The sequence below is a fragment of the Castor canadensis genome, chromosome 19 (assembly GCF_047511655.1).
Source record: "Castor canadensis chromosome 19, mCasCan1.hap1v2, whole genome shotgun sequence".
NCBI classification, from domain to species: Eukaryota; Metazoa; Chordata; class Mammalia; order Rodentia; family Castoridae; genus Castor; species Castor canadensis.
The window spans coordinates 43314648-43341118 of record NC_133404.1 but is presented as its reverse complement, the minus strand read 5'-3'; the positions used below and the strand labels follow the sequence as shown (position 1 = coordinate 43341118).

General features: G+C 46.1%; 2 protein-coding genes across 7 annotated transcripts in view; one reads left to right on the top strand and one right to left on the bottom strand.

The window, feature by feature from the left end:
* Window positions 1–12026, top strand: part of Hdgfl3 (HDGF like 3) — a 50532-nt gene extending 38506 nt beyond the window's left edge. The window contains exons 3-6 of the mRNA XM_020175585.2: window positions 1328–1466; window positions 1891–2049; window positions 5078–5224; window positions 10850–12026. Coding sequence (XP_020031174.1) covers window positions 1328–1466; window positions 1891–2049; window positions 5078–5224; window positions 10850–10855 — 451 coding nt within the window. The 3' untranslated portion in view covers window positions 10856–12026. The remainder of the gene's footprint in view (window positions 1–1327; window positions 1467–1890; window positions 2050–5077; window positions 5225–10849) is intronic.
* The window catches only part of Tm6sf1 (transmembrane 6 superfamily member 1), a 28171-nt gene continuing 13218 nt past the window's right edge, over window positions 11519–26471 (bottom strand). For 5 of the 6 annotated variants that reach the window (XM_074061757.1, XM_020175580.2, XM_074061756.1 and 2 more), the window contains 5 exons: window positions 26055–26176; window positions 24014–24118; window positions 21680–21772; window positions 21381–21500; window positions 11519–13685 (listed from right to left, as the gene is read on the bottom strand). In XM_074061757.1, coding sequence (XP_073917858.1) covers window positions 13494–13685; window positions 21381–21500; window positions 21680–21772; window positions 24014–24118; window positions 26055–26176 — 632 coding nt within the window. In that variant the 3' untranslated portion in view covers window positions 11519–13493. Of the gene's footprint in view, window positions 13686–17025; window positions 21501–21679; window positions 21773–24013; window positions 24119–26054; window positions 26177–26471 lie in introns of all 6 variants that reach the window. The other variant, XR_012443991.1, reaches the window with a different exon arrangement.

Genomic DNA, 26471 nt, shown 5'->3' with positions numbered 1-26471 from the left:
CTTTCTGCTGGGCTGGCCTCAAACTATGATCCTCCTGATCTTCAACTCCTAAGTAGCTGGGATAACATGCATGAGCCACCATGCCTGGCTCAGTTTGATGATTCTTAGGTAACTGTGGATCAGAAAGTTTCCTCAGTCGTTTTTATCAACTTCAAGTTTTTAATCAGCTGTACAGTTTGAGAGATCAGTACTAAGACTCAGTCAGGAAATGGACTTTACAAGGATCAACAGAAAACTGTTAGCCTGTTGAATGAACGCTTTCAGTCCTGTCTCTTTGCTGATAACTTCCAAATGTCTGTCTCCAGCCAAGATCTTCACCTGAACTCCAGAGTCATCTCCTTGACAACCTACTTGACATCTTCACTTGATTGTCTAGCTGGGATTTCAAACCTGATGTTCACAATGGGCTTTTCACCTTCCACAAATTTTCCCATTTCAGTGAACGTCAGTTCCATTCTTGATAGTTCTCATTCTAAAAATCTCTAAAACCTTGGGGATTCCCTCATATCCATCCTTTCTCTCATGTTCTGTATCCAGACCACCAACAGACCATTGTGACTCTTTCTCAAGAATGAATTCAGGATTTGACCACTTAACCACCAAGTCACTACCAGTACTTTACAGCCTTGTAATTAGAGCCTCTGCTTCCACCCTACTACCTGACCCTCAGTCAAACACAGCAGCCAAAGTGACGCTGCTGAAACAACATGAAACATTACTCCTCAAAACCTCGAATGGCTTCCCATCTCACTCACACCTTCACAGTGGCCTCCAAGGCCCTATGTGACCTGTGTCCTTCCTGTTGCCTCTGTGACCTCATCCTATCCTAGTCTTCTGTCCCCCACCTCTCACTAGCCACGCAATAGGCATTCCCTACCTCAGAGCCTGCACTTTCTTTTTTAATATGTAGAAATAATAGTCAAGAAATATTCTAATGTAGCATTTAGAGTTAAAATCTTTTTCATTATAGTGTTTATATTTTCACTATAAATCTCAAAATCCTTACCTGTGACAAGATTGGCATAAATAAGTCTTAGTTTAAAGTGATGTTTTAAGTGTCAAAGTAGATAGTTTAATTCTACTTGTATAGCCAGATAAAGACTGTGTTGGTAACTTAGAGGTGAAGTCCAGGTAGCACAATCCAGTGTTGCTGGTTTGTATACTCAGGCGTCCATTTTTTTTCTGCCTTGAAGTTGTTTCTGAAACGTCTTCTGATGTGTGCTGTAAATTTGTTTCTGTAATATGCTCAGAAGCCTTAGTCCATATTGAGATTTAAAACGTATTTGAAGGTCGTCATATCAATTCTGCTTCTAATATATCTCTGCAGTGCATTTCTAGGTCCTAAAGACCTTTTTCCATATAAGGAATACAAAGACAAGTTTGGAAAGTCAAATAAACGGAAAGGCTTTAATGAAGGACTGTGGGAGATAGAGAATAACCCAGGAGTAAAGTTCACTGGATACCAGGTAATGTCTTGTATCCTTGTCACTCACTATATCTCATTTCTTCCGTTCTTTTCTTTTTCACATCTTTATAGTAATCCTTTCTACTAAAAATTACCTTCTAAGGTCAGAACTCTTTAACTGTAGTAGCATTTTGATTAAATGCAGCTCTTTTACCCAGAAGGTTTCAAACTGAGTGACTTGAAAAACTGAATTTGACAACCATTGATTGATTCACTGAGACATCTCACTGTATCGCTGAGGTTGGCTGAATCCTCTTGAGTAGCTACCTTCTCAGGTGTGTGCCGTCATGCCTGGCTTTCACAGCCCTTAATTTTGAAAATCTTGAGAGTAAACTGAACCCTTTCAAATTAAAAGACTGATTCTTTTCACCCACTGTGTTCCTTACAACTTTTTCAAAATGTAATTAGCTACTTTTTTTCCTTAGGCAATTCAGCAACAGAGCTCTTCAGAAACGGAGGGAGAAGGCGGAAATCCTGCAGATGCAAGCAGTGAGGAGGAAGGTGACAGAGTAGAAGAAGATGGAAAAGGCAAACGGAAGAATGAGAAGGGAGGCTCAAAACGGAAAAAGTCATATGCTTCAAAGGTTACTGAGAAACTCCTGCTCTTGTTAATATGGAGTTGGCCTGGGGGTGGGGGTGTAGCTCCGAGGTAGATCACTTACCTAGCATGTGTGAAGCTCTGAATTCAGTCCCCAGCACTGGAAAAGAGTCTTAGGTTACCTTCAGTTTGCTTACTGAAATACATATTTCCGGTGTATAGAAATGTGTTGGAGTCTGTGGGCCTTGGCCTTAAGAATCAGCAGCACAGCAGGGGGAGTAAGACGGGCAACTCGAGATGTGAGGGGATCTGGCTGCTGAACTGGCCTTGAAAACACCACCTTATTAGTTGGATTTTCAGTTAAGGATGCAGTTTAGGAGCAACTAGAACCTCCAGCCCAGCTCTGAAGAGTCCTGAAGAATTTAGTTAGATGGAGCCAGGGTGGAATTCAAGACTATGTCTGTGCTGTGTATACGAGCAGGGGCTGGGGGTGTGGCTCAAGTGGTAGAGCTTCTTCTGCTTAGCACACACAAGGCTTCACAGCACAGTACTGAATACACAGATACATTCTTACTTGCCTTTGCTTCAGAGAAAGCGTGTTGGCCTTTCATTTAATCAGTTCCCACATTTCCTGATCACCTAGTTGGTGCCAGACACTGAACTAGGTATAGAGTGGTGAGCAAATCCAGCTGCATCCATCCTTCCTCTTGTAACTTGTAGCCTAGTAGGGGAGGGGCACATGGTAAGGAATAAGTACATGTACATTGTGAAAGGGCTGCAAGGGACATGAATGGGTGCCGAGAATCGCAGAGCAGAAGGGTAGCCAAGGCCTTTCTGTGAAGGGAAGGTTTATGCTGGGACCAGAAAGAAGGGGATGGGAGGAGAAGCCGTGTGTGACAAAGGGAAAGGAACAGCAGAACTGAGGGGAAGATTATGGCATGGTCCTAAATTGAAAGAGGGCAAGTGTCCCAAAGAGTCATGATTGAGGGGGAGACAAAAGCAAAACAACACAAGCGTGCCGTCCGTACTGCAGCATTTGGTTGTATTTCGAGTGTAATAGTAAGGGTGGGTTTTGAACAGTGGTGATGTGCTAGATTTACAAAGTGGAAGGTCTGGGTTTTTCATATAGTGATGCAGAAACTAACTGGAAAACTGACTGTGAAGCTGCTCTCCTTTAGAAAGAGTCCAAGAGAAACACTGCTGTATCCTTGAAGACCAAAGCCTAGTTCAAGTTTCCCTGGGCTCTGGCACATGAGTCAATACTTGGAGAAATTACTTCAATTCTTGTACTTATTGGCTGCACAGCCTTAGGAAATGCCTTAAAAACAAGAACCAGGAGTTTATCAGACTCCCGACATACTATTTGGGCAGTCTTGTAAGTCCACCCTACTGACAGGTGACATTGTAGGAATGCAGCATTACTTCTGTGCACCTAATGAAAAACATGTGACTGCCTTGGATGGGGAAAAGTTCAAATTTTCCCTATCAAACTGTGTCTTCTGTTGTAATTATTTTTAAGCCAAATCTCATTGAATATTTTGAACTTCACTTAAACACACACTTGAGTTGATTTGGTTTAATGGATTGCCTGCTAAGACTCTGTGTAATTCAGCATGAAACACTGCTATCTAAGCTCCCTGAAGCTGCCGAGAATTTTAGCATGTAGGCATGTGGTTTTTAAATGCCGCTGTGTCGGTGCTTGTTGCAAAACCAGAAGCAACAGAGCTCACACTCGGAACGGATTTACAATTTGAAGCAGTGAAGGGTGAAGACAACTTCACCTACTGACTAATTCATCAGTTCTTTCATTAGCAGTACAGGAAATTAAATTCAGAGCCCATGTGAGCCATGCCTCCAACCCTTTTGCATTTTAAGTTTGTTTTTAAGTAGGGTCTTGCTGACTTTCCTCAGGCCAGCCTTGGACTGCAGTCCTCCTACATTTTCCTCCTGAGTAGCTGGGACCACAGGCATGCGCCACACATCCTGAGATGAGGGTCTTGCTAACTTTTGCCTGGGCTGGCCTTGAAGCTGGATCCTCTCATCTCCTTCTCCTGAGTAGCTGGCTTGTGTCATCACACCTGGCTAAGATTAATCTATTTTAAAAGATTATTTCCTGTTTCCTTCCAAGAGTATAACTTCCATGATCACTTAGGAATCATGACTTGTTTTTTTTCTTGGTGCAGTACTAAGGATTGAGCCTAGGGCCTCACACATACTCGACAAGCACTGAACCACTGCTCTACTTCCCCAGCTCAGAACCATGGCTTTGTACTGTTACTATGACGCAGTGGTTCTCAAGTGTTCATATGCAGCAAAACTGCATGGCAGTCTTCTTAAAATACATTTTGCTGAACCTCAGCCTCCAGAATTTCCATTTTAGAAGGTCTGGGATAGGGTCTGGGATTTGTTTCCAGTGAGGCTGGTCTGGGCTGCTGACTAGAACAGGCTTGGAGAGTCACTCGCCTAGCACAGCCTCACAGTACTCCTGTGCTTCCTCTTTACTGAATACAGTGAGGTGTTAGCACCCATTATTAATCACTTAACATATCTTCCGCGTGCATAAGAGCAGCTTCCACAGGTGTTCTCACGTGTGTATGTATGTGCACTGAGGTTTCAACTCCCGGCCTTGTGCGTCTAGGCAGGCTCTCCACCACTTGAGCTACACACCCAGCCCTCCATCTTCATCTTGAAGAGCTCACCTCACTTCTCTGGACCTTGATTTCTACCTCTGTAAAAAGAATCAGGAGGACAAAATGACCTTTAGCATGCCTTCCTAAGGTGATGTCCACCCAGCTGTATTTTTCCATAATCTTTACTCTCTGCTTCTTACCTCATGCTTCTGGAAAGAACTAAGTTGTCATCTGGCCCACCTCTCCTTCCTTACCAGCTAGCTCTTGAGGCCCAGCGAGATGAAGTGACTTGTCCAGTGTGACCCAGCTTTACCTGGGCACTCTGCATGTTGTATCGTACTGTACTGAGACACAAGGACTGAGTACAGATCAGCTCTCTTACTTACACTTGTGCATTTGGATTTCTGCTTTTGACTATAATTTTTAACTTGTCTAAACATTTAGAAATCTTCTAAGCAGTCCCGGAAATCTCCAGGAGATGAAGATGATAAAGATTGCAAAGAAGAGGAAAACAAAAGCAGCTCTGAGGGTGGAGACGCCGGGAATGACACAAGAAACACAGCATCAGACTTGCAGAAGACCAGCGAGGGGGTAAGGCTTTGCTTACAGGGAGATACCTTGCTGCAGAAGCAGCATGCGTGTCCTGGCATTAGCAAGTGGGGTGCTGGTAAATGCAGCCTGTTAGCTTGTTGCGCACATCCGCTCACAAGCCTGCGTGAGGGGTCAGAAGTTCACTAGTGGGAAATTCCACCTTCCTGTCAGTTTGGAGCTCAGAATGGGCTCTTTCCTTTTTAAAACTAACTTTAGCAACTTCAGAATCTCTAAAGTAAGTTGTCAGTTGTTGAAATCATGCAGTTTGATGGTTGTATTTCTTGTATTACAAAATTAATGGCGTGTTGGAAAGGATTACAGATTGTCACTTCTTTCCCAGACTGTAATTTAACGTACTGGGTACCCTTAGGACTCGGTACTGAAATGCTCAAGCTATATATGGGCATTGATATTTAAAGTACCCATACGGACACTCAGTCCACCTGGACTATGGCTCATGTCTGTCAACCCGTGCCCTTCAGCACTACAGGCAAGTCCATGTTTGTGAAAGTGGTGGTGAAGGCAAATTGTGCACCTCGGCACCCTCCATGTGCCTCTCCTGTGAGGACCAGGGAACAGCGTCAAATCATTTCAAAATAACGGCTATGGAATATGTTAGTTCTCTTCGGTGACACTGTGGGTTTGGCTGTTCACTGCGTTCTTGCCTATTCATGACAGTCCCGTTTGCGTCTCAGCTTTTTCCTTCTCTATCCAGTTTTCTGTAATCCCTCAGAGTTCTGTGATTGTAATCATCCACCCAGCTCAGCCTTCTGCTGTCTTCCGCCTCTCTTCCTTCTCTCCACTTGGCCTGCTGTCTTTCCAGGGACAGGGTGAGGCTTCCATTCCCAGTTGATTTTCTTCTGACCCCTCCTGTTGCCTTCATCCAGCTCACTGATATGCTTGTTGCCAAAACTCCCAGAATGCCTCTCTGTCATTTCTAGGTGCACTTTTTGTGCACCTAGAAAAAACAAAAGGTTTTTGTGTTGCTCACTAATCCAGTGTGGTCAAACATCACACACGCCACTCAGGGCTGGTTAGAAATGAAGATTCTGAGGCCCAACTCCAGTTAGAGTCTGCATGTGAACTGGCCCCCATGCTGTGCACATCAAAGCTTGAGAAGGTGGTCCGTTCCTTTCTATTTCAGAATACCTTCTGCTCCCTCCAGCTACCAAGCCACCTGGCCCTCTCTCCTCTCCTTTCCCGTCTTCCCCACTGGCTCCTCGGTTCCATATCTCTGAATTGTGAAGGAGCCTCCAGCACCCAGACGCCCCACCTCTCATGCATGCCCGGTTCTCTCTGCCTCCAAACTCCTGAGGCTTCTGTTCTCCGTTCTGCATTTCCTCCCCTCCTTCTCCCCACACACCCTTCTAGCCAGTTCTGTGAAACTGCTCTTCAGAGAGCTCTAGGTCTCCTTCGGTCTTCACTCTAGCCTGGAGTACCACAGGTTCTTTCTCCCAGTCACCAGGCTCTTCTGCTTCATCTCCCTGCCTCTGAGTCTCTGGAGCTCTGAAAATTTGTTTGTACTCTGAAGACTTCCCACTGGTTATCAGCTCACATGGTTTCAGCTGTTGGACACTGGGAATGCCTTCCCACTCTCTCTTCTGACTGCTCTCTCTAGTTGAATGTCTTAAAGCACCTGTGCCTCACGCTGTGCCAGCTGCTGTACGCGCGGCCTCTCACTGAGTCTGCACAAACCCCAAGGATAGGCAGAAGTATTGTTTCCAGCTTTTTAGGTGAAGAAACTGAGGCTGAAAGAATTGGCCCAGGATTATACAACTAGCAAAAGCCAAAGATCCTTTTATTTTCAATCTGTGTTTAGTATGTCTGTTATGTACAAATAACAGTCCTTCAACCCAAACACTGGAAAGAAGACGGGCACTGATGTGAGCTGTGACCCCATCCTTAACGTGTGCCTGCACCTATTTGTTTGATTTTGCTTGTCTTGTGTGTGAGCTTTTAAAAACGATGCTTCCTCACCACTGTGCTGTTTGTTCGTTTTTGTGGTCCTGGGGTTTGAACTCAAAGCCTTGTCCATGCTAGCCAGGTGCTCTACCACTTGAGCCACTCTCCAGCCTTTTTAGCGTTAGCTTATTTTTCAGATAGGGTCTTGTACTTTTGCCTAGCAGGCCTGACTGCAATCCTCCTACCTATGCCTCCTGCATAGCTACAATTTCAAGGTACACATCACACAGCTTGTTTTTAAAATAGGTTTTTTGCTAATATTTTGCTCAAGCAGGCCTCAAACCGCAGTCCTCCCATCTCTTGCCTCCTGTAGAGTTGAGATTACCACTGTGTTTTTAAGACTCCTTCATGTGGCTGTGTATCAGAGCCATTTCATTTTTCAGTGCTGTATAATACTCAGCTTCTTATGCAGCATTATTGTGCTGTATGAGCATGTCACAACTTACTTATCCAGTCAGCTGCTGGCGTGCATTTGGGTTGTTTCTAGCATTTGTACTACAGAACCATCTTGCTTGTCTCCTAGTCCACGTGCAAGTTTCTTTAGGGTATCTAACCAGATCAGAAAATGCTGAGTCATGAGGTTATGCTTTTTAAATTTACAAGATAATACCAAATTATTTTCCTAAGCATTTGGGCCAGTTTACACTCTTATCTGCAGTATTTAAGCTGGCACATCAGACTTTCTGATTTTTGTGATTGATTGGATCAAGCTTCTTTTTAAATTTATTTACCACCCATCTTTCTTCTCTGCAATGCTCATTTCTGGTATTTTGCCCATTTTCTTATTAGATTTTTTTTTTTCTGGGCTTTGCTCATTCCGGATTCGGAGCAACGTGGATTGTCATGCCTTGCAAATAAATCTCTTCAGTTCTGTGGCTTTTCTGCTCTGTTTCTTTCTGGTGCTTTCAGAAAACATCCTTCCTTCATTTCACTGTGGTCAGCGTGTCCAGCCTGTCCATCGCTCTGACGCCTGGTTTAATGTAATGAAAGACAGCCGGGTTTCCTCACCTGCTTCCGCACTCTTGATGTGCGGTGCTGTTGAAGTGTGTGCAGCGGACGAGTGAAGACAGAGTGCCTGAAGGGTCTTGTGCGGTAAGCGTGGGCGTCCCCGCGTGACGCGGCACGCTCCATAAGTGGTCAGCATCCTGAGCGTGAAGGGACTCTCTCACTCTGGATAGTGTGTCCTGTTTAAAAAACGTGGGCTCTTGAGTTGAAAAACATTGTGACCCATTTCATTACATTCTTCATCATATTTTTAAATGTTGCTTTCTCTTCAGAAGTCTTTAAAGGTTGAGAAGCTGTTGATCGTGGAGGATTCGGAATTAGAATTATCACTGGTGCTCAAGTTCTGTCATTGGCAGCAATGACTGTCGGCTGTTTTCGGTGGATCAGTAAGCCACTTCACCTCTTAGAAAGCGGCAAACACCCAAGCCTTAACACCATGTTGAATAGAGTGACTTTTCACATAAAAATGAGACTCCATGAAAGAAATCCCTCAGCTTGTGTGTGTCACAGCTCCTGCTGCTGTGTCTAGGTGACCTTTAGCTCTGCCGCTGCTCTAGAGTCTCTCAATGTGCCCGCCATTCGGGCGCCCAGCAAGGGGTATGCAACCCGAGGACACGGCTGGTGCAGGGCAGCTGCCCTGGGTCCTGGTTCAGCAGAGGCCGTAAGCCCGGCAGACTCAGTGCGCCATGTCCAAAATACATCTGCCACGAGGTATTAGCAATGTGTAGGGCAGACAGTGACAAGGGAGGAGAGAAACCAAGAGAGTATGGCTTGAACGTTGTGGCCGTATCCCGGTCACCTTCGCTCTGTGTAGGCTGCTGGAGGATTGCTCCGAAAGTATTCCTCTGTGCGGTCTGAGCCTCTGTTAGCTATGAACTTCCCAGTGTAGACCCCCTTGATCGCTTTTCACATCAACATTAGTAAAAGCGTGTGGTTAAAGAAGGCCTCTGTGATTAGCCAACTGCTTTCCGTTGCTCCTGGACTTCCTCACAAGGACAAGTCTCTAAGGCTGACCTTGCATCTGGTGTTCCGCTGTTAGTAAGAGTTACCGGGCACAGCACTTCCCAAGTTCATGCATTATAAATGGGAGTTTATTTGAGGCTGGATTCCTTGTTTTGGTAGGGACAGGAAAAGTTAAAGTGTATTTCTGTGACGCACACCTGATACCTAGCTACGCAGAAGGCCAAGGTAGGAGAATTGCAGTCAAAAACTGGTCCCAGACAAAATGAAAAATAAACAGAAAAGGCCTGTGGCGTGGCTCAAGAAGTATAGCCCTTACCAAGCCCAAGCCCCTGAGTTCAAACCCCGGTACCAAAAAGAAAAAAAGCATTTCCACCATCTTTTTTTTTTTTGGCAGTCCTGGAGTTTGAACTCAGGGCCTAATATTTGCTAGGCAGGTGCTTTACCATCGAGCCACACCCCCAGCTCTTTTGCTCTGGTTGTTTTAGAGATGGAGTCTCACTGTCCACCCAGGCTGACCTGGACCTTGACCCTCCTGTTTTAAGCTTCCCGCCATATCTAGGATGACAGGTGCGAGCCACCAGAGCCCGACTTCTATTTCTGCCATCTTGAGGTGATGTCGATTTGAGAACCTTTCCTCCTCTGGAGGTCGTGTACCTGTCTGTGCAGTATGGCAGGAGCTGGCTAGGTGAGAACATCCTGTGAGCATGCGTACACATGCTGCAGCAGGCTGTCTTCGGAGAGGTGTTCGGGCCTGAGCTCCCCTTGTCACCCACCTGTGAGAACGTTACCTGGAGGGCTGATGGACTAATGATGAAGAAAACAAGACAGCACCTCTTTGGGGAAGTAGAACCTGACACAATTGAGACGTAATTCTCTTAGGAAATGGGAATCCTTTATCTTTGTCACGTGTCCTAAGTAAATCTTAAAAGAAATCTAGGTGTCTTTTGTTTCACCTTTTTCTCCTCCTGGCGGTACCGGGGTTTGAACTCAGGGCCTCACACTTGCTAGGCAGGCACTCTTACCACCTGAGCCACATCCCAGCCTTTTTGCTTTAGGTATTTTTTGGCTAGGATCTCATGTTTCTGCCTGGGCTGCCTGGATCGTGGTCCTCCTATCTGTGCCTCCTGCATGGCTGGGATAACAGGCGTCAGCCACCAGACCTGTTCCTCATCTTTAAATTTTTCCAAAACCACAAAGTTAAGAGGCCAGACGCGCTGACTTTTGTTAACTCTTGAGTGCGTTTAAGCCGTGTGCCAGGTGGTGGGCGGCATCTGTGAGGAAGGGTGCTTGTGTGACCCCATGTGATGCAGATCCTGACTGTTCTCCGTGACCTGCAGCCCCCACAGTGACAGGTCACCGCTCATCTCCCTCCAGTGGCTCCCATGTGTCCCAGCAGAGCCAGGCCTCGCACACTACAGAGCACACCCTCTCCACCCTCTGCCCTGCCAGACGGCAGACAGCGCGTGGCTCTGTTTTGCCTTTTTTTAATGGAACTCTAAATCAGTATTTAACTTTTTGATAGTATAAAGCAAGGCTTGGGTGTCATTTCTCAGAGTATTTTTAATGCCACAGTCAGATTAAAGTCTCAGAAGAGTGAGCTGCATGCTCTGTAGGCGTGGACAGCTTTCACTGCTAGTGTCCTGAGCCATCTAAAGGCTTCTTTTCTTTTCTTTTCTTTTCTTTCCTTTTTTACAGACCTAACTACCACAATGAATGCTGCAGAAAAAGAGAAATCACAAGAAGGTCCATGTTTGGTTGTCTAGTATTCTTGGATTTGATATGAACCAACACATAGTCCTTGTTGTCACTGACAGACCCCAGTTTGTATGTCCATCATTCTCATTCCTGTTATGTTGGAGAAGAGACATCTTAGCCATTTTTAAGGCTACTGATTTCATTTTATGTGAGCTGGTTGCATGAGGTCGCCCTTGACACTGGGAATATCAAGGTTTTTGCACAGACTTCTGTCTTGGATCCTCTTATCAAGGCATTACACTCACCATCTTCCTGCCTTCACTGCACCATCACCAAACTCAGTTAAATGTTAATTAGCATTTTTAGATGACCCCTCAAAATAATGTTTCAGGATGGAATCTTCTGTCTTTGTCAAAGCCCAGAGTTGATCCCTAGATACATAACGCTGGTATATTGAAGATGAAATGAAAGTTGTCCTTCAGTTTTGAGGCCACATGTAAAGTTTAACCATACTGTACAATATCTATTCTGTATTAGAAATAGTAGTTGACAGCTTATACTTTTCAAAATTCATGTCATGTACACAAACTGAGTTTTCTATATGTGAAGTTAGTGAGTCTTTTTGTGTTACTCCAAAATAAAGGCAATGATTTATTTTTTCCCAAAGCCAGTACAACTTGAGCTAATCACTTGACAGACACTCGACGTTCCCGCTGAATTGGTCAGCACCCCCGTGGGACAGCAGACACAGCGTTGACTTTTCAATATGGATTTTAAAATGGACTCTTTTCTTTTGGACTCTAGCGCTCACCCACAAGCCATTGTTACGTGGACATTGTTGTCGCTGTTGTGAGAGAGAGTTTTATTTATTTTTATGCCGGCTCGTACCGTGAGAACACTTAGTCGGTTTGGATTTTATCAATCCTGTTATGCTCGTCCTTGGAACATTTTTCACGTATTCGAGGTTTGTAGTTGAAGAGTTTACTGTAAAAGAAAAAATCAAAAACAAAAAAATGTATTGTTTTTACAGAATAAATTTATTGGAATGTGTACGGGGAGTTAGCTGTGAGGTTGTGAACAGCTGAGTTAGTGTAATTTGGCTTCCTATTTGTAACGTGAGATACTAGTGTAATTCATGTATTAAAGCAAAAACGTTCACAGCGAGTTGACGACAGAATGAAGTGCAGGTGAGGGTTTTCCTTTCTTTCTCTTCTGAAACGGTCTGGGTTTAGGTTGCCTGGCGACGCTGGGGCTGAGAGGGGACAGCACAGCCTGCACATGAAGGAGGCGCTGCTGGCTCAGCGGCCCACACACGCTGCACATTCTGCACGCATCGATGTGCATCCCGTGTTTGTGCTTTTCTCCTTTTGGTGAAGCACTCATGGACAGGAAGAGAAACTGAGGCGGCCCAAAAGCCTAGACCACTGGTGGCGAGTGACTGGCCACCGAGGATCTGAAACCTGGGTGCTTCCCACCCGGGCGCTCTGAGGAGACGCTTGTCCTGGTTCTCTGTCCTTTAGCCCATGCTGGTTTTCTCTAGGTACTCACAGTTCCAAACGCGACGTTCATAAGACAGCACGGGTACCAACCTGGTTCTTGTTCGGTAACAGTACTGTTCAGTTTTGAATGTTCTATTCCGAAATGAATGAGATTTAATTCATCAAAAGGCACCGTGGCCCACACCTGTAACCCTGGCTACTCAGGAGGATCACGGTTCAAAGCCAGCCTCGGGAAGAAGCTCGCGAGCCCCTAGCTGAAAAACCCTTCACAGAAAAGGGCCAGTGGAGAGGCTCAAGGTGAAGGCTCCGAGTTCAAGCCCCAGAACTGCAAAAAAACAAGCCTCTTCATTGCTCACACTAAACATAAGGAGAATGAATATAGATGATGTTTTGAATCGCAATATATGATGAACAGATTTTCTTAAAGAAGAAGCCAAAACTTGTCATGAAAAAGTATATATCTATAAATGTTTCACATTTAATAAGATTTGTCTTCATAAAAGGCCAAAAATAATTTTATTAAAAATATACACAGAAATTCAATAGAAATATTTCCAACCACTAGTAAAACAATTATTCATTAAAAGTAATGGTAAAGTTTATCTTTCTCACTTTAGCTATTTAGATTCACACAAAATATTTTAGTAAAAGTAATTTTTAAAAAGCAGTTAATAGTGGACTTTACTTGGGAAAACAGTCTTCAAATATGTGGTGATCTGCCTTTTCTCTACACTGAGGTTGACAATGCACACAGTTCATATGCAGAAATCATGAAATCCGTGCTATATGCACAGGCCAGGCTTACTCCCCAGTAGTTTCATTTTTATGCTCACTAGTATAGGCAAAAAAAAAAAAACCTGTGATTTTTCACACATTTATTTAATATGTGTAAACAGAATATTCAGATAGCTGTTCGGGATCACTCCAGCTAATTTTCATGTGTTTCTTTTAAACAAGCTGTTTCTGAATAACTTTGGTTTTCCATCAAAAAAAAATTTGTTCGCACAGTATGGTATCTTCACCCACACATGGTACACAGCAACAATTTGTGTCTTTGTAAGCGTTCCTGTAGGGAAGGGAGCGAGATGGGCCGGCACCAGTGTAACCACTGCCATGATGCGGAAGAAGGGCCTGAAACCATACTTTCACTCCACTTTTTCAGCTGTCTTTGTTTTTATGAAGAACTCTGGTTTGTAGATACAGCGGTAGGCCAAGAGCTGAGGAAGAACTCCATATGCCACATTCAGCACTAAGAAAAGGGCTTTGGCGTCTTCAGGGACTCTGTAGACATAAGCAGTTCTAGCATGAAGGGAGGCACCGATGTGAGAAAACTGAGCCTGTGAAATCAGAGAAAAAGAAAGACTAAGCATAGAAGGCGTGCTCACTTGGATGAACAGTGAGTTCTGTGGCTCGCTCTGTCCCTCCAAACCCAGGCGAGGCACCTTCAAACAATCCAGCTTTCATATGTTCTTTCCTTAAATCTAGGGTCATTTTTCTGTGTAACTGTTCAAGTCAAGTGCCCTTTTTCAGTGTGGTTTTATCATACCAGTTGTATTTTCTAACCCACACAGGGCCCATAACGGCTCAATTCAACAGAAGCATCCAAATAAAATCTCCATTTCTCTCTGCTTTGTATTCTGGAGATCTTAAACAGACTCAGCTGTGTCTCACAAATTGTGTTCCAATAAAAATGAATCAAGTAGAGTTTAAAAGCTAAAACACATTTAGCACATAGCAAGCTGTTTAAAGAGAAGCACTGTGAACTCCAGCTTCCATTTATCAGTCCTTCATCCATTCCTTGGAGCAAGAGCTCAAAGCCCTTCCATTATATATTTTTTATTTACCCATGTATTTGTTTTTTATACAACTTAAAAAAAATACTAAGGGTTGCTTTGTAAGATAAAGTTAACAGCTTGGCTAGGGATAATAAGGTTCTTTATAAAATGGCAAATAGATATGCAGACATTCTTTCAAACTATAATTTAAATGAATGACTTGTTACCATAATTGGATTTTACAAAACAAAAGGGCCAGGCATCCCTCTGTGCTGTGTACTTGCTCCCAACACACATTCCAAGTGTGCCAGTGAGTAGTTTTTTCTTGTCTTCTGATACTGTGTGAGGAAGGGCAAGTGCAGGCCAAGAGGGGAATTGCTGAGGAAGCCCGAAGCCAGTGTCTGCAGAACGCGGCCCCAAGACTCCATCCCCGTGCCCTGCTGAAATTCAAGATGTGCGAGAATCAAGGCCTGGAGGGCTAAATGTAAGAAGCAGTGAACCGTTAGCTCACCAAGTTCTCCAGTATAGAAGTGGAAAGATAAAAAGTATCACAGCCTACCGAAGACACAAGTAACGAAGAACAGAACAACTCGCTGGCCCTGAGTACATTTATCTTACATGTGTTAACAGATAAGTGTCACTTGCCATTTGACTTGAACATGACAGGAAAAGGACAAGCTTTTATAAACAGCATGTTTTTGAGTTTGTATCAATGGCAGATGTTTTGATGGGCTGCAGTTTTGCAAATTACTGACATTCTGGATACCTCTGGTACAGGTTTGCTACTCTGGAAATAGAAGTTAAATTGGTATGTTGCCAAGAACCAACAAGCAGCTCGTGACCCAGTCCTTCCTCCAGACGCCAAGCGGGCTCTACCCTCAGACACCTTCCCAGAGCACAGGCCCAAAGAACCCAGCAGATGCCTATGTATCTCTGGGCTCCTAAAGCAAAAGACCTGAGAATAATGGCACCTTGGGGCTGCCTAGCTCTGTTGGGGACATTGTAGGACCTCTGAATAGGAGCCTGGCTCCTGTCCGTTTTTCCCTAGAGCCTACTTTGAGTAACTTTTTCTGAAAATATAACTAACCTTTTTCTGCTGGACTAGAGGCCAGTTCTGAGCCCTGGCTTTCTGAGAAGTGTGGTTTGGTGGCTTTATCTTTAGACACTTGAACACATCACAAAATCATTAGATTTAGAAAAAAATGCCAACCATACTTTCCAAGAATAATGTGAACAGTTGTGCCTCCTTGCACCTTGCATAGAGAAGCCTGCATGGTCACTGAGCGTGGGCCCAGCTCCTGTACTGACCCTTAGTCCCTCATCTATGAACAGCAAATCATGGCAGCGTTAGAAAATGGTGTCTTTAGATTAGATTTTAAGCCCCCTGGGCAGGTGCTGTGTCTCATGTTTTGTGTGGCACCTATCATGTCATTAGAACTCGTTCGACACCCATGGTCTTGTGACTGTCAGAACGCAAAAGGGGCTGAGGAAGCGGCTTAAGTGGTGGAGCGCCTGCCTAGCAAACGCGAGGCCCTGAGTTCAACCCCAGTACCCAAAAAAAAAAAAAATGGAAATGGCAGGGGGATCTTTAAGCCATTTCTCTAGACCTATATTAGTAGGCCATTTTATTGAGAATTATTAAACAAGGAGTGAGGGCTCCAACTCTCCTGATGAGAAGAGGTGTCGCTCTGTGGAAGAATCCCAACACCACCTGTGTGCAGCTCCTGGTACCGCGCACACAACTCTAATGGATATTTGTGGCAGCCACACCACCAGCTGAGGGGACAATCACAGCTTCCTCCCATTGTGAATGGTGGTAAGTGTGCAGGGTTCTGAAGATTCAGGCGAACCTCAGCCTCACTGAAGAGGGTTCCCTTCCCAATCACACAGGTGACAGGGCAGCACAGCCTCCTGAGTGACGTCCTCCCCAGCACAAAGGCCCCCCTGTGCTGGCCTGAGCGCATTCTTTTGTTTTCTAAATTCTTTTCTGCCTTACAGAATTAACTAAGAGCTTATTCTGATTTTAAGACTGGATGATTGGAATGGCAAAACAAGGCAATGAAGGTGAACAAAGGTTGTCTTTCAATAAACCTGAAAAAGATGGCTGAAAACGCACGTGTTCACTTGAATGTTATCAGGAAGAGTTAATGTGGACGTTGAGATTGCTTAGCCAATACGGTGTAAGTGGCTAATCCAGAACCATGCTGTCTTGTCTTTGGGTTTTCGAAACAGCCTTAGTGTAGCGGCTCAGAGCCCTGTCTCTGGATGCTGGTGCCAGAGTCAATCCAGCTCCACGGACACACGGCGAGGTGGCCTCATCTGGAGAAGCTCATAGGTTGTAAGGAGGACCACTCTGGAGACAGATGCAGAACTCAACTGCAACAGCTGTTCGTGACCAGGCCCTTACTTTCCTGAAGACCCCTTGACCTCATCGGGGGCAGGAAGCGTGCAAAGCCTAGCTTTGATTCTACGTGGAAGCACATGAGGAACATGGCATTTGTGTCCCAATTATCCATGCTCTGCCTGCACCGTGACCTTCAGATATTTCTAAAGGTTTCCATGAAGGAAACAGGAAACTCACTTCCAGCAGTCAACTCTCCACAGCCAGCTTGTCCACAAATGACCTGCAGACCCCGTGTACAGGCAGGAGTGGGAAGAACTGTCACCTGTGGCAGCAGGGAGTCCACTGTCAATCTGTCGCACACTTTTGCCCAGGTTCTTTGATTTTTAGGTAGTTGTATTTAATACCCCTACCTAAAACTGTCTACAGATTAATCGCTCAAGACATTTCTCCTTAAACTCTTTCTGGAAGTCTAATACCAGTAGTGACCAATGATAAGCCAAGGCTTACACAGCTCTGATATGCCAGGACTGCTCCACACGGGGTCATGTAGCCCTTTACCTCATCCTCCAGCAACGCTGTGAGAGACGCCACCAGCTCCTCGAGTGCAGGATGGTAGACGGGAAGTCGAGTCAGAAGTTCGAGTCAGTCACCGTCAGCTTTTGCTCTTCACCCTGTGAGCTGTATTAGCTCTGCTTTTCCATTTTCAGTGATTATTCAGTCATTGTCAAGGGGGAGTGGTTCCAGGACCTCAGGGCACCCCACAGATGCCCAAATCTACACCTGCTCGCGACCCTTATAGAAAGTGAATTCCATGTAAGCGGCTGTACCGTATCATTCAGTTCAGGTGAGACCACCAGAGGCCCAGTGGACTTTGTGACCTGCAGCTGGTTAAGTCTGCATGTCCAGAAAGCCACACTTCAGTGACAGAAAACACAACAAGCAGATCAAAGCAACCTGTGACACTCTGCCAGTCAGGCTTGTAACTTTCACCTATAGTAAGCTTTTGTATGAAGAGGTAGTTGGTTATGAGTAAGTCCCCAAGTGGGACTCTGCCTAAAGTGTCCTGGCTTTATTTCTATTTTTTATTTTTTTTTCTTTTGGTAGCAGTGTGTTTGAATTCAGGGCCTCATGCTTGCTAGGCAAGTGCTCCACCACCTGAGTCACGCCTCCAGCCCTTTTTTGCTTTTGGTACTTTTCAAATAGGGTCTCAAGGTTTTCCCTGGGCAGACCTGGATTACATCCTCCTATTTATGCTTCCTGAGTGGCCGGGACAATTGGCATGTACCACTACACCCAGCTTTTATTGGTTGAGATGGGGTCTTGAGAATGTTCTGTCCATGCTGGTCTCAAGCCATGGTCCTTCCAGTCTCTGCCTCCTGATTAGCTGGGATTACAGGTATGAGCTACTGCACCTGGCCCTCAATTAATTTCTAAAGGCAACAGATGTGGAAGACTCCTACAGTCTGAAATCAGCATGTCTTCCACTGACCCAAGATGATGGCCTACAAATTTTTTGTTTGTTTTTTTTTTAATAGTACTGGAGTCTGAACTCAGGGCTTTCACCTTGAGCCAGTCCGCCAGCCCTTTTTTGTGATAGGCTTTTTGAGATAGGGTCTTGTGAAACTATTTGCCTGGGCTGGCTTCAAGCCATGATCCTCCTGATCTCTTCCTCCTGAATAGCTGGGATTAAAGGTGGGAACCACCAATGCCCAGCTAAAGATTCTTTTTCCTACAACATTGCATAGTTTTGAGAATTTATTACAGCTTTCAATAAAAGGTTTTGAAAAGGGTGTGGTTGGGCACAGCTATAGTCCTAGCATTCGGGAGGCAGAGGCAATTATAAATTCAAGGCCAATTGGAGCTACTTAGTGAGACCCTGTCTTGCAAATAAATTGAAAAGGTTGTTTGCTTTGGTTTTCACTGCTGGGGTGGAACAAAAGTAAGGAGGATTGTGAATGCATAGGCTTCTAGGTCAGACGTGGCAGTTTCAGCGCGCGAGGGGTGCTGGTCAGGGTCACAGAGACTGATGCATGTGTCAGGATGACAGGCCATGTCCTAATAAGTACTGACCAAGGACAGACGTTGCAGGATGTAATTCCATGTGCCCTGTTTTGTTGCTGCCTCATTTCTAACGTTTCCTTAGGCCGAATGCTGAGTAAGCAGATATTAACACGCAGCCCAGGGCTCCAATTCTTAAGATGCCTGCCTCTCTTTACCTGCTCAGGTAGGAGAAGCACCCTCTTACGTTTACAGGACCTGGCCCTCAGGTTCTGTGTCAGGGCACTCGGGTGAGAGTGGGCTTCAGGCTACCTGGTCAGCTGGGCAGTGATGGACAAGCTGAGGATTCCTGCAAGGCCTGCCATCTGGCTGAAGCTGCCCTTCCCAGAGCCACCGCTGAAGTCATAGGTGAGCCCCATCAACAGGTGGAATCGGGTTCGTCTCCCTGCTGCAGGTCTAAGCCCACTTTCCCCCAAGCTATGGCCCCTCTCCCGCCTTGCCCACACGATTCTCTACACCAGGCCTTTGCTTGGGTTTCCTGCCTCCTTCGCCACTGTGCTGACACTTGCCCACACTGGCCTCCTTTGACAGCCTCCAGGCTTAGGACAGAATCCTGTCTTGGGGGCTGCGGCACAGGGCACGCAGAGGAAGCCCAGTTGTGAAGCAAAGCACACAGGTGACAAGGCACTAGGACTCTGAATGACCCTACAGAGAAAGGCCTGGCTGGGTGAGGGGAGTGGGAGCCTGTCCTGGAGGACATGGGAGAAGAAGGGAGGGAGACGGGTCAAGAAAACAAAAGCCAAGGCTTCCTCTGCCCGCTCCTGCTGCACCTGTTTACCTACGCGTGTCCTCATCCTTGTGTTGTCCCAGGAGAGGCTCAGCCTCATGAAGGCCCACTCAGCCCTCAGAGCCACTGCCTCCCTGCTCTGTGCTCCCCTGCCCAAGGTTCTCCAGCTCCTCCCTGTCACGTCAGAGTCTTGCTTTGCACCCAGGACCCTGTGCCACAGCTAAGTGTTTACAGAGGCAGAGGGAGGCTCTGGAGTCAGCCATTTACTATCTGTGACCCTGGTCAGGCAACTCAAATTGTCCTGAGCCCCAGTTCCTCATCATTAAGTGGGGAGGGCTGGCAGTATAGTTCAGCAGTAGAGGGCTTACCTACCGTGCACAAGACCCTGGGTTCAGTCTTCGGGGTCACGAGAAGACCACAATGAGCAGCTCCCCTACAGCTGAGTTGGTGCTGGACCTGGCCCCATGAGAATAACCCTATGATCCTTGCAAAGTGAGAAGTCCAGTCTTACTGTGTTAAGTTGCTCTATTTGTTACTGCAGCTAAGCTAAGCCTTACACAACTAGGCTATGTAGAATACCTAGTGTGGTTTGCCCTGTATAAAGTAAGGTCATGAGAACTCAGCCTGTGCCGTGGCAGCGAGCTAGAAAATGATGGATGGATTTGAGAGTCTTCTAGAAACAGAACTGACCGGGCCTTGGGATGGGCCCCGTGTAGAGGGTGAGGGAGGGAGGTGTGCAGAGTCAGGCCCAGCTTTGGCCTGAGCTGTTTGATGCAAGGAAGGACCATTTACAAAGATGATGGGAAAACAAGTGTGGAGGATCGAGAGTCCTATTTTAATCTCTAAATCTGACATGCTAGTGAGATACCAGGTGACATGAGAAAGCTTGGAATTAAATACAGGAGTCCAGGAGCGATGTGCGGCTGAAAAGATCAGAAGCCATCAGCTTATACTTGGCAATGGAGGTGCCAAATCTTCATTCAGAAATGAAGACCCAGAGCCAAGGCCTGAGAAACGGGGGACTGAGGGCTCGGGGAGAGCAAGCAGCAGAGGCGCTCACAGCGGTCTCCAGGGCAGGAGCGTTCTGATTATACTCAAGTGCCCCCACTAGAGCGGTTGAGGCCAGTGACCCCATAAAAACTGCAGCTGGTTTTCAACCCTGCAAGTTGTAGTGTCTTTGCCATCGTGGTTACTGTATCACGAGGATACAACTAACTGTACTTGCTTCATTTCTGGGTGACCCACATTCTTACAGCTGCTCGACAAGAGCAAGACAAAGAGGTTTTTAAGAGATGAGTTCAGCAGGGCGCCAGTGGCTCACGCCTGTAATCACAGCCACATGGAAGGCTTGAGATTGGGAGGATCGTGGTTCAAGGCCAGCCCAAATAGTGTGAGACCCCATCTCCAAAAATAACCTAAGAAAAATGGAGAAGTGGCTCAAGCGGTAGAGCACCTGCTTAGCTGACACAAGCACAAAGCCCAGAGTTCAAACCTCAGTCCCACCAAAACAAAAGGATAAGTTTTTCATTTCCAGGAAGAAAGGATAAAATTACTTAATTTCCTTCTATATTCAGAAGATCTGCTGATCTTGTAAAAATGTTTATTGCATGATTGATGCGTATTAATTCCAATTCCAGTTCAGTGTAGTAAGCTTTTCCTACACTACTGTCAGTCAGGGACCTGGCAGGTGACAGGAGGAACGGTGACAGGCCCAGCTTCCGGGAGCAGAACTTTTCAAAACTAGCTTCCCTGGCCCTGTAGCACACAGTGCAGCAGCATTCTGACCTGAACTGAGCTAGACGGCTGGAAAAGACAACCCCCATCCTTTTCCTGTGCCCATGGTACTCAGTTCCAAGAGCGGGCAGCACTTCCGTTAGATTACTCTGCACTGGCCTTGGGAAAGTCACGTGCGTCCCTTGACCTTGGCTTTCTCATCCACATAACTAGATGATGCAGCTATCATAGGGTTATCGTGACACTTAGATAGGATGTATGTGACAGAGATGTTCTCTAAAGAACTGTAAGACCACACAGTACACCTCATGACCACCTCCTGCTCTAGAACACTGATCCAGCAGTAACAGCCAGATCAGCAGAACGCTTTCTCAGAAGACAGCCTTCTTGGTACCTGAGCCAGACCTCCAGCATGAATCAGTGTCACATCAGGCATCCAGGAGCATCCAGGGACCACCAAGCCATAGAGCACAGTCACAAAGTAAGGGACAGAGTAGAACATGTACACCAGCATCTGTATGGAGCAGGAATAACACCGGCAGATTAACAAGCATGGCCTGAACCAAAAGTACAAAAAGTGAACATTTTCAAAGAAAAGACGCTAATCCCATTTCCTACGGGGAACCACATTTTCCCATTTCTACAAAAGAGCAAATTAACACTAGAGAAGTCTTAGGTTCATAACTTCTTGACCTGAATTTTGGGATAAGCAGCGGGATCCTTTAGGTAGGGCTCTTGAAACTGCGTATATAATCGGCAGAGCTCAGCTGGACAATCCAAAGCAATCTAAGGACAAAAAAGAATTCATTATAAAAATACAGTGACTTCTGGGTCTTAGGTTTGCTGATAAGGGTAAATACGCCAGGTTTAGTCACAGCTGCTTTTCTATTTGCAGAGGCTGCCCAGCGAGGGGACGGAGGGGCTTTGCAGTTATCCAGGGAGACTTAAGCAGAGGGTAGCACTGGAGCAGGAAGGGAAATGGCAGCTCTGTTCCTGGACATCTGCAGGTGTTGGCAGGTTAACCGAGGTTTGGCCAAAGCACAGCCTGCCTAGATTGCTGTTCTCTCTTTTCCTGGGCCGATTTGCCAACTAGTTCTACGGAAAGACATTCTACACCAAGTCCTTTGCACTGTGCTTTGCAAGATTCAAAAAAGGCCTCAAGAGCACACGGCCTTTGGGGGCAGTGAGGGCTAACGATCTGAAAGCAGGGGCCTCTTGTCTGAAGCCACCCTGCCGTGTCCACTTTCAAAGAGCAGATTTCATCCCAGCAGAGTAGACTCGCCCCAACAGGCAAGTGTCTTTGCCACATGACTGTCCTCTCAGGGCCACCTTCCCTGCTCAGGTGCCACTCCTCAAGTCCTTGGTCATCAGTGAAATTGTCTGACCTAGGTAACGTGGAATACAGGCCAGTGATACAGTGGGCAAAATGGGCCCTGGCCCAGCCACCCCCGCCACGCACGCGCACACACAGTTTTCTCAGGTGCAAAGGAGAGTAGAGCTGGCCGTGCACAAGCACAAGTGGTTCTCATTACCTGTTGTCTTTTGAACTTGGGAATTCAAGCAAACCAAAGAACAGCCTCAGTGGTCTAAGCAAAGCCTGTGGCCTTGCCTTCATTTGTCTTTCCTATGCCCTTCCTCCTCTTAACCAACTCCTCCAGAATGTTCCCACCATCCGCAAACAGACAACTCTTAAGGGAGCTTCTTGCCCTGAACCCAGAAGGGCACCCAGGCCCTTTATAGCCCACGAGCCCCAGGCCCATGGGTTACAGCAGCTTGCAGTTGCCACTTGGCTCCCTGACTGTGCCACAGGCCTACCATCGTTAGTGACTGTCACCGAAGCTGCGTACCACTACCCAAGGAATTCTGCTAAGAATTAATTATGACCGCATCATGCAGGGCCACTGATCAATTAAGACAGTGACAGCAATCATTTATTACTTAAGCATCAACTGTCACATAAGGCCCTCTACCAAGATCGTGAGGCCCATTATCTGCTTAGTGTTCAAAGCGATACTATGAAGAAGCGGGATGTTTTACAGAGGAGAAACCTGTTCCTCAGCGGGACTGCGTAATTTTTCTACGGCCGCACAACGGCCAGAACTCCAACAGCAAAGCCTTTATGGGCTTTCTCGTCACCTCTACGCCACAGAAAGAATAAAGGGAAAGGAGAAAGCCTGAACTAGGCACATGTCCTAATGCTTATCGTTCTCATCCCCGCAGACTCCAAACCCGAGCTTGACTTAATCAGCATGGCTCCTACCAGTGAACCAACTCATGCGTGAACTGTGGATCTGCCTCTTCCTTGTTCCACTGTCCCTATGTCTCCCTCCCTTTCCTCTCCTCTCCTCCCCTCCCCTCTTTCTTCTCTTCTCTCCCTTCCTCCCTCACTCTCTCTTTCTGTTGTTTTGGGGGGTTTTTTTGAGACAGGATCTTACTGTGGAGCCCGGGCTGACTGCAAACTTGGGGATCCTCCTGCCTCAGCCTCCAGAGTGCTGGGATCACAGGCGTGTGCTACCACGCTCAGCCCCACTGACCCTTCTCCTGAGAATACATGGATGCTCTGTGCCACAGCTGTACTGGAGTCTCAGGGGATCACTCTTACCAAAGACACTTACATTTAACTGAGAATGACCACAGGAACCAATAGAATGAAATTCTAACGGTTAATTTTCCCTGTGTCCTAAAACAAGGTGAAGGAAGTTACTTCTAGGCAGAGCCTGGTCTAAGGACCTGAGGTGTAGTGTGAAAAACCCAGGGTGAGCTGCCGCTTGGGAGTGGAGAGTTGACAACGGGAGAGCAGCGGGAACCATGTCCAGGGCTCTGAGCTCTAAGAAGATGGACAGTTAGCTTGCTTGCTGGGAAGTCTGGTCAAAATCAAGAACACAGCACTGGAGGAGTGGCTCAAGCATGAAGCCCTGAGTTCAAACCCAGTCCCATAAAAAACAACAAGAACACAGTTCCAGATTTTTCCATTTGGAAATTGATCTGTAATCATGTTATGATGTTATTTTGATCTGTCCCGCTTACCAAGCCTCTGAACAGGCAAAATCCAGTCGCCAGGAGGACACACATGACCAACAGCAGATCCAAGGGCCTTCTCAGCAGGTCCTTTGCCTGGGCTTCTTGAACTACCTGGAATAGAGTTTGCAGCTGAAGACCAGGGCCAGGGCCAGAGAAGACCAGAAACCCACTGAACATCCAGGGCCCGGTCGGGTGACGGCGGAATTTGGGAGGCACGGTTTCCACCAGGCACTGGCACAGAACGTGGGGACTCAGGTCACCCTCAAAGCCCAGTCTCCCCTCTGTGAAATGAAGAGACGGCCCTTCCAGCTCTGTGAATCCATGCGTGTTCCTGCGTCACTGTAAAGGGACGACACGTTCATCTGAAAAAGAAGGTGAAGCGTGAACCTGCCTGAGCACCTCAGTAGTCAACAGGCCGTTCCCGGCCTAGCTGTTTGATGGATTCGCACACACACACCATGCATGTATGTGTGTGTATGTGTACATGCACACGTACACTCACATGTATGTGCAGCCTTCTCACAGAAACAGAATTTAGTACATAAACAAATGTGCACTGTTTTTTCACCAAACAGTTCCCTGTATTATAAGCTTTCTCATGTTATTAAAAATTCGAGTACATTTTATGCATGTATGGAAATGTCAGGATGAAACCCCTTACCGTGTGCCGTACATGTCAGTAAAAGTAAAATAAGTCATATATAATTAATATTTTAAAAATTTAAATAAAAAATTAAAGTTCCAAATATCTAAAAATGCCACGCTTTAGCTATTCTCCCACTAGTGGATATGTAGGCTTTGTTTTCTTTTTTCCAAAACTGGAGCTTAAACTTGGGGCCTGTGCTTGCTAGGCAGGTGCTCTACCCCCCGAGCCACAGTTACACTTCACTCGTAGTCAAGCGTGGACAGTGTCTCTCTAATGGCGTTCTTGGATGGGCCCCCAGTGAGGGCGGTCAGGCTGAAGGGTGACAGCACTGCTAAATTGCCTTGCAAGCGATTCCGGACTTTATGCTCTTGTCAGCCCTGTGTGGCAAGCTCATTGGGCCCATTGCTGTTTTAGCATTAAAAATAACAGTAAAGCCGGCGGAGTGTCATGACAGGGACACCCTGCTGACACTGACGCGAGCCTCTGGAAGCAGTGGAGCCAGGCTCAGGCCAGGGTTATCATCTGCTTCTCTTTATCCGCCACTCATTCCTCAGCGAGAAGGCACAGTAACAGGTGCCAGTGTGCCGGCCTGAGTCTCTACAGCAGTATCAGACGTTTACAAAATGAAGTGTGTGCAAATTAAAATGCATTTTGTGGCTGGGGTGTAGCTCAGTGGTAGAGTGGGTGCTCAGCATTCAGGGTTCAATCCCCAGCACCAAACCAAAAAAAAAAAAGTCATTTTAATTAATTCTATTATAAATATTTTTGTAAAACAAATAATCATGTTCTGATTATCTAGTAATTTATATTTTCACATCATTTTTGCTTAAAGAACTTTGCCCAAGGACTTAATACCTGACAGTGGGAAAGAAAGAAGAAAGACATTACTAGCTTAGAAATGATCTGCCAGGCCAGCACTGCTTCACCTTGACGACCTTTGCTGAGAGTGGAAGGCAGGGGCCTCAGAAGAGTCCTGTAGCCCCTATCTGTGAGCCCGGATCAATTGGAAATCAGACCCTGCATTATGGAGACTCCCTCGAATAACCAGTAGCTCTCCAGCCAACGCTTCGGGAGGTTCCCAGGTGCTCAAACTCCAGGCCATTGCAACCCCAGACAAACCACACACTGCCTTCCTGCAGCACTCTAACGCAGAACCTGGTAAGAGCCAAGGTGCCCACTGGCCCAGGGAGCTCCTGAGAGCAATACCTGGCCGAGAGAAGCAGGTATATTCAGACAGGAGCAGACAGTCTGGCCACATTAACCAAGATGTGAACAAAGCCACACAGCCGGCAGTCAGCCCCACCACCCTAAACGCCCCACTCCTCAGACGCACGGTTCCATCGGTGGCCAGTGGGCATAAGTGAGTTTGAGAAGAGGTTACATTAAAACTTAAAAAATCACCTTTGAGGGATAGTTGTAACTTTCCGATGGCTGATTATAGATTCTGAAGCCGGCCCAGATAGGAAGGCAGGTGTACGGTATGCTCAAGAAAAACGCAGGGCAAAGTCGTGCTCCGTACTTCCCTATTTAAAAGACAGAAAGAGGCAGAGTCAAAAGATTACTCAAACCCATCTAAACACAAGTAACGGTAGGGACAGGGCCCTATGCCCAACCATCTAAGAACAGTCTGCTATGGAACAGACAATATTTTTATGACACAAAGAAAAAGAAAAAGAGGTCAATTTAAAGCCATTAACAGCATGTCTTTACAGTATTAAAAGAATATGTGATATAATTCATAATTTTATGCATAAATAACCTCTTTTACATTAGCCGTCAAGAGTCTTAATTTCCAAATATGTCTGTTAAGTTCTCCCG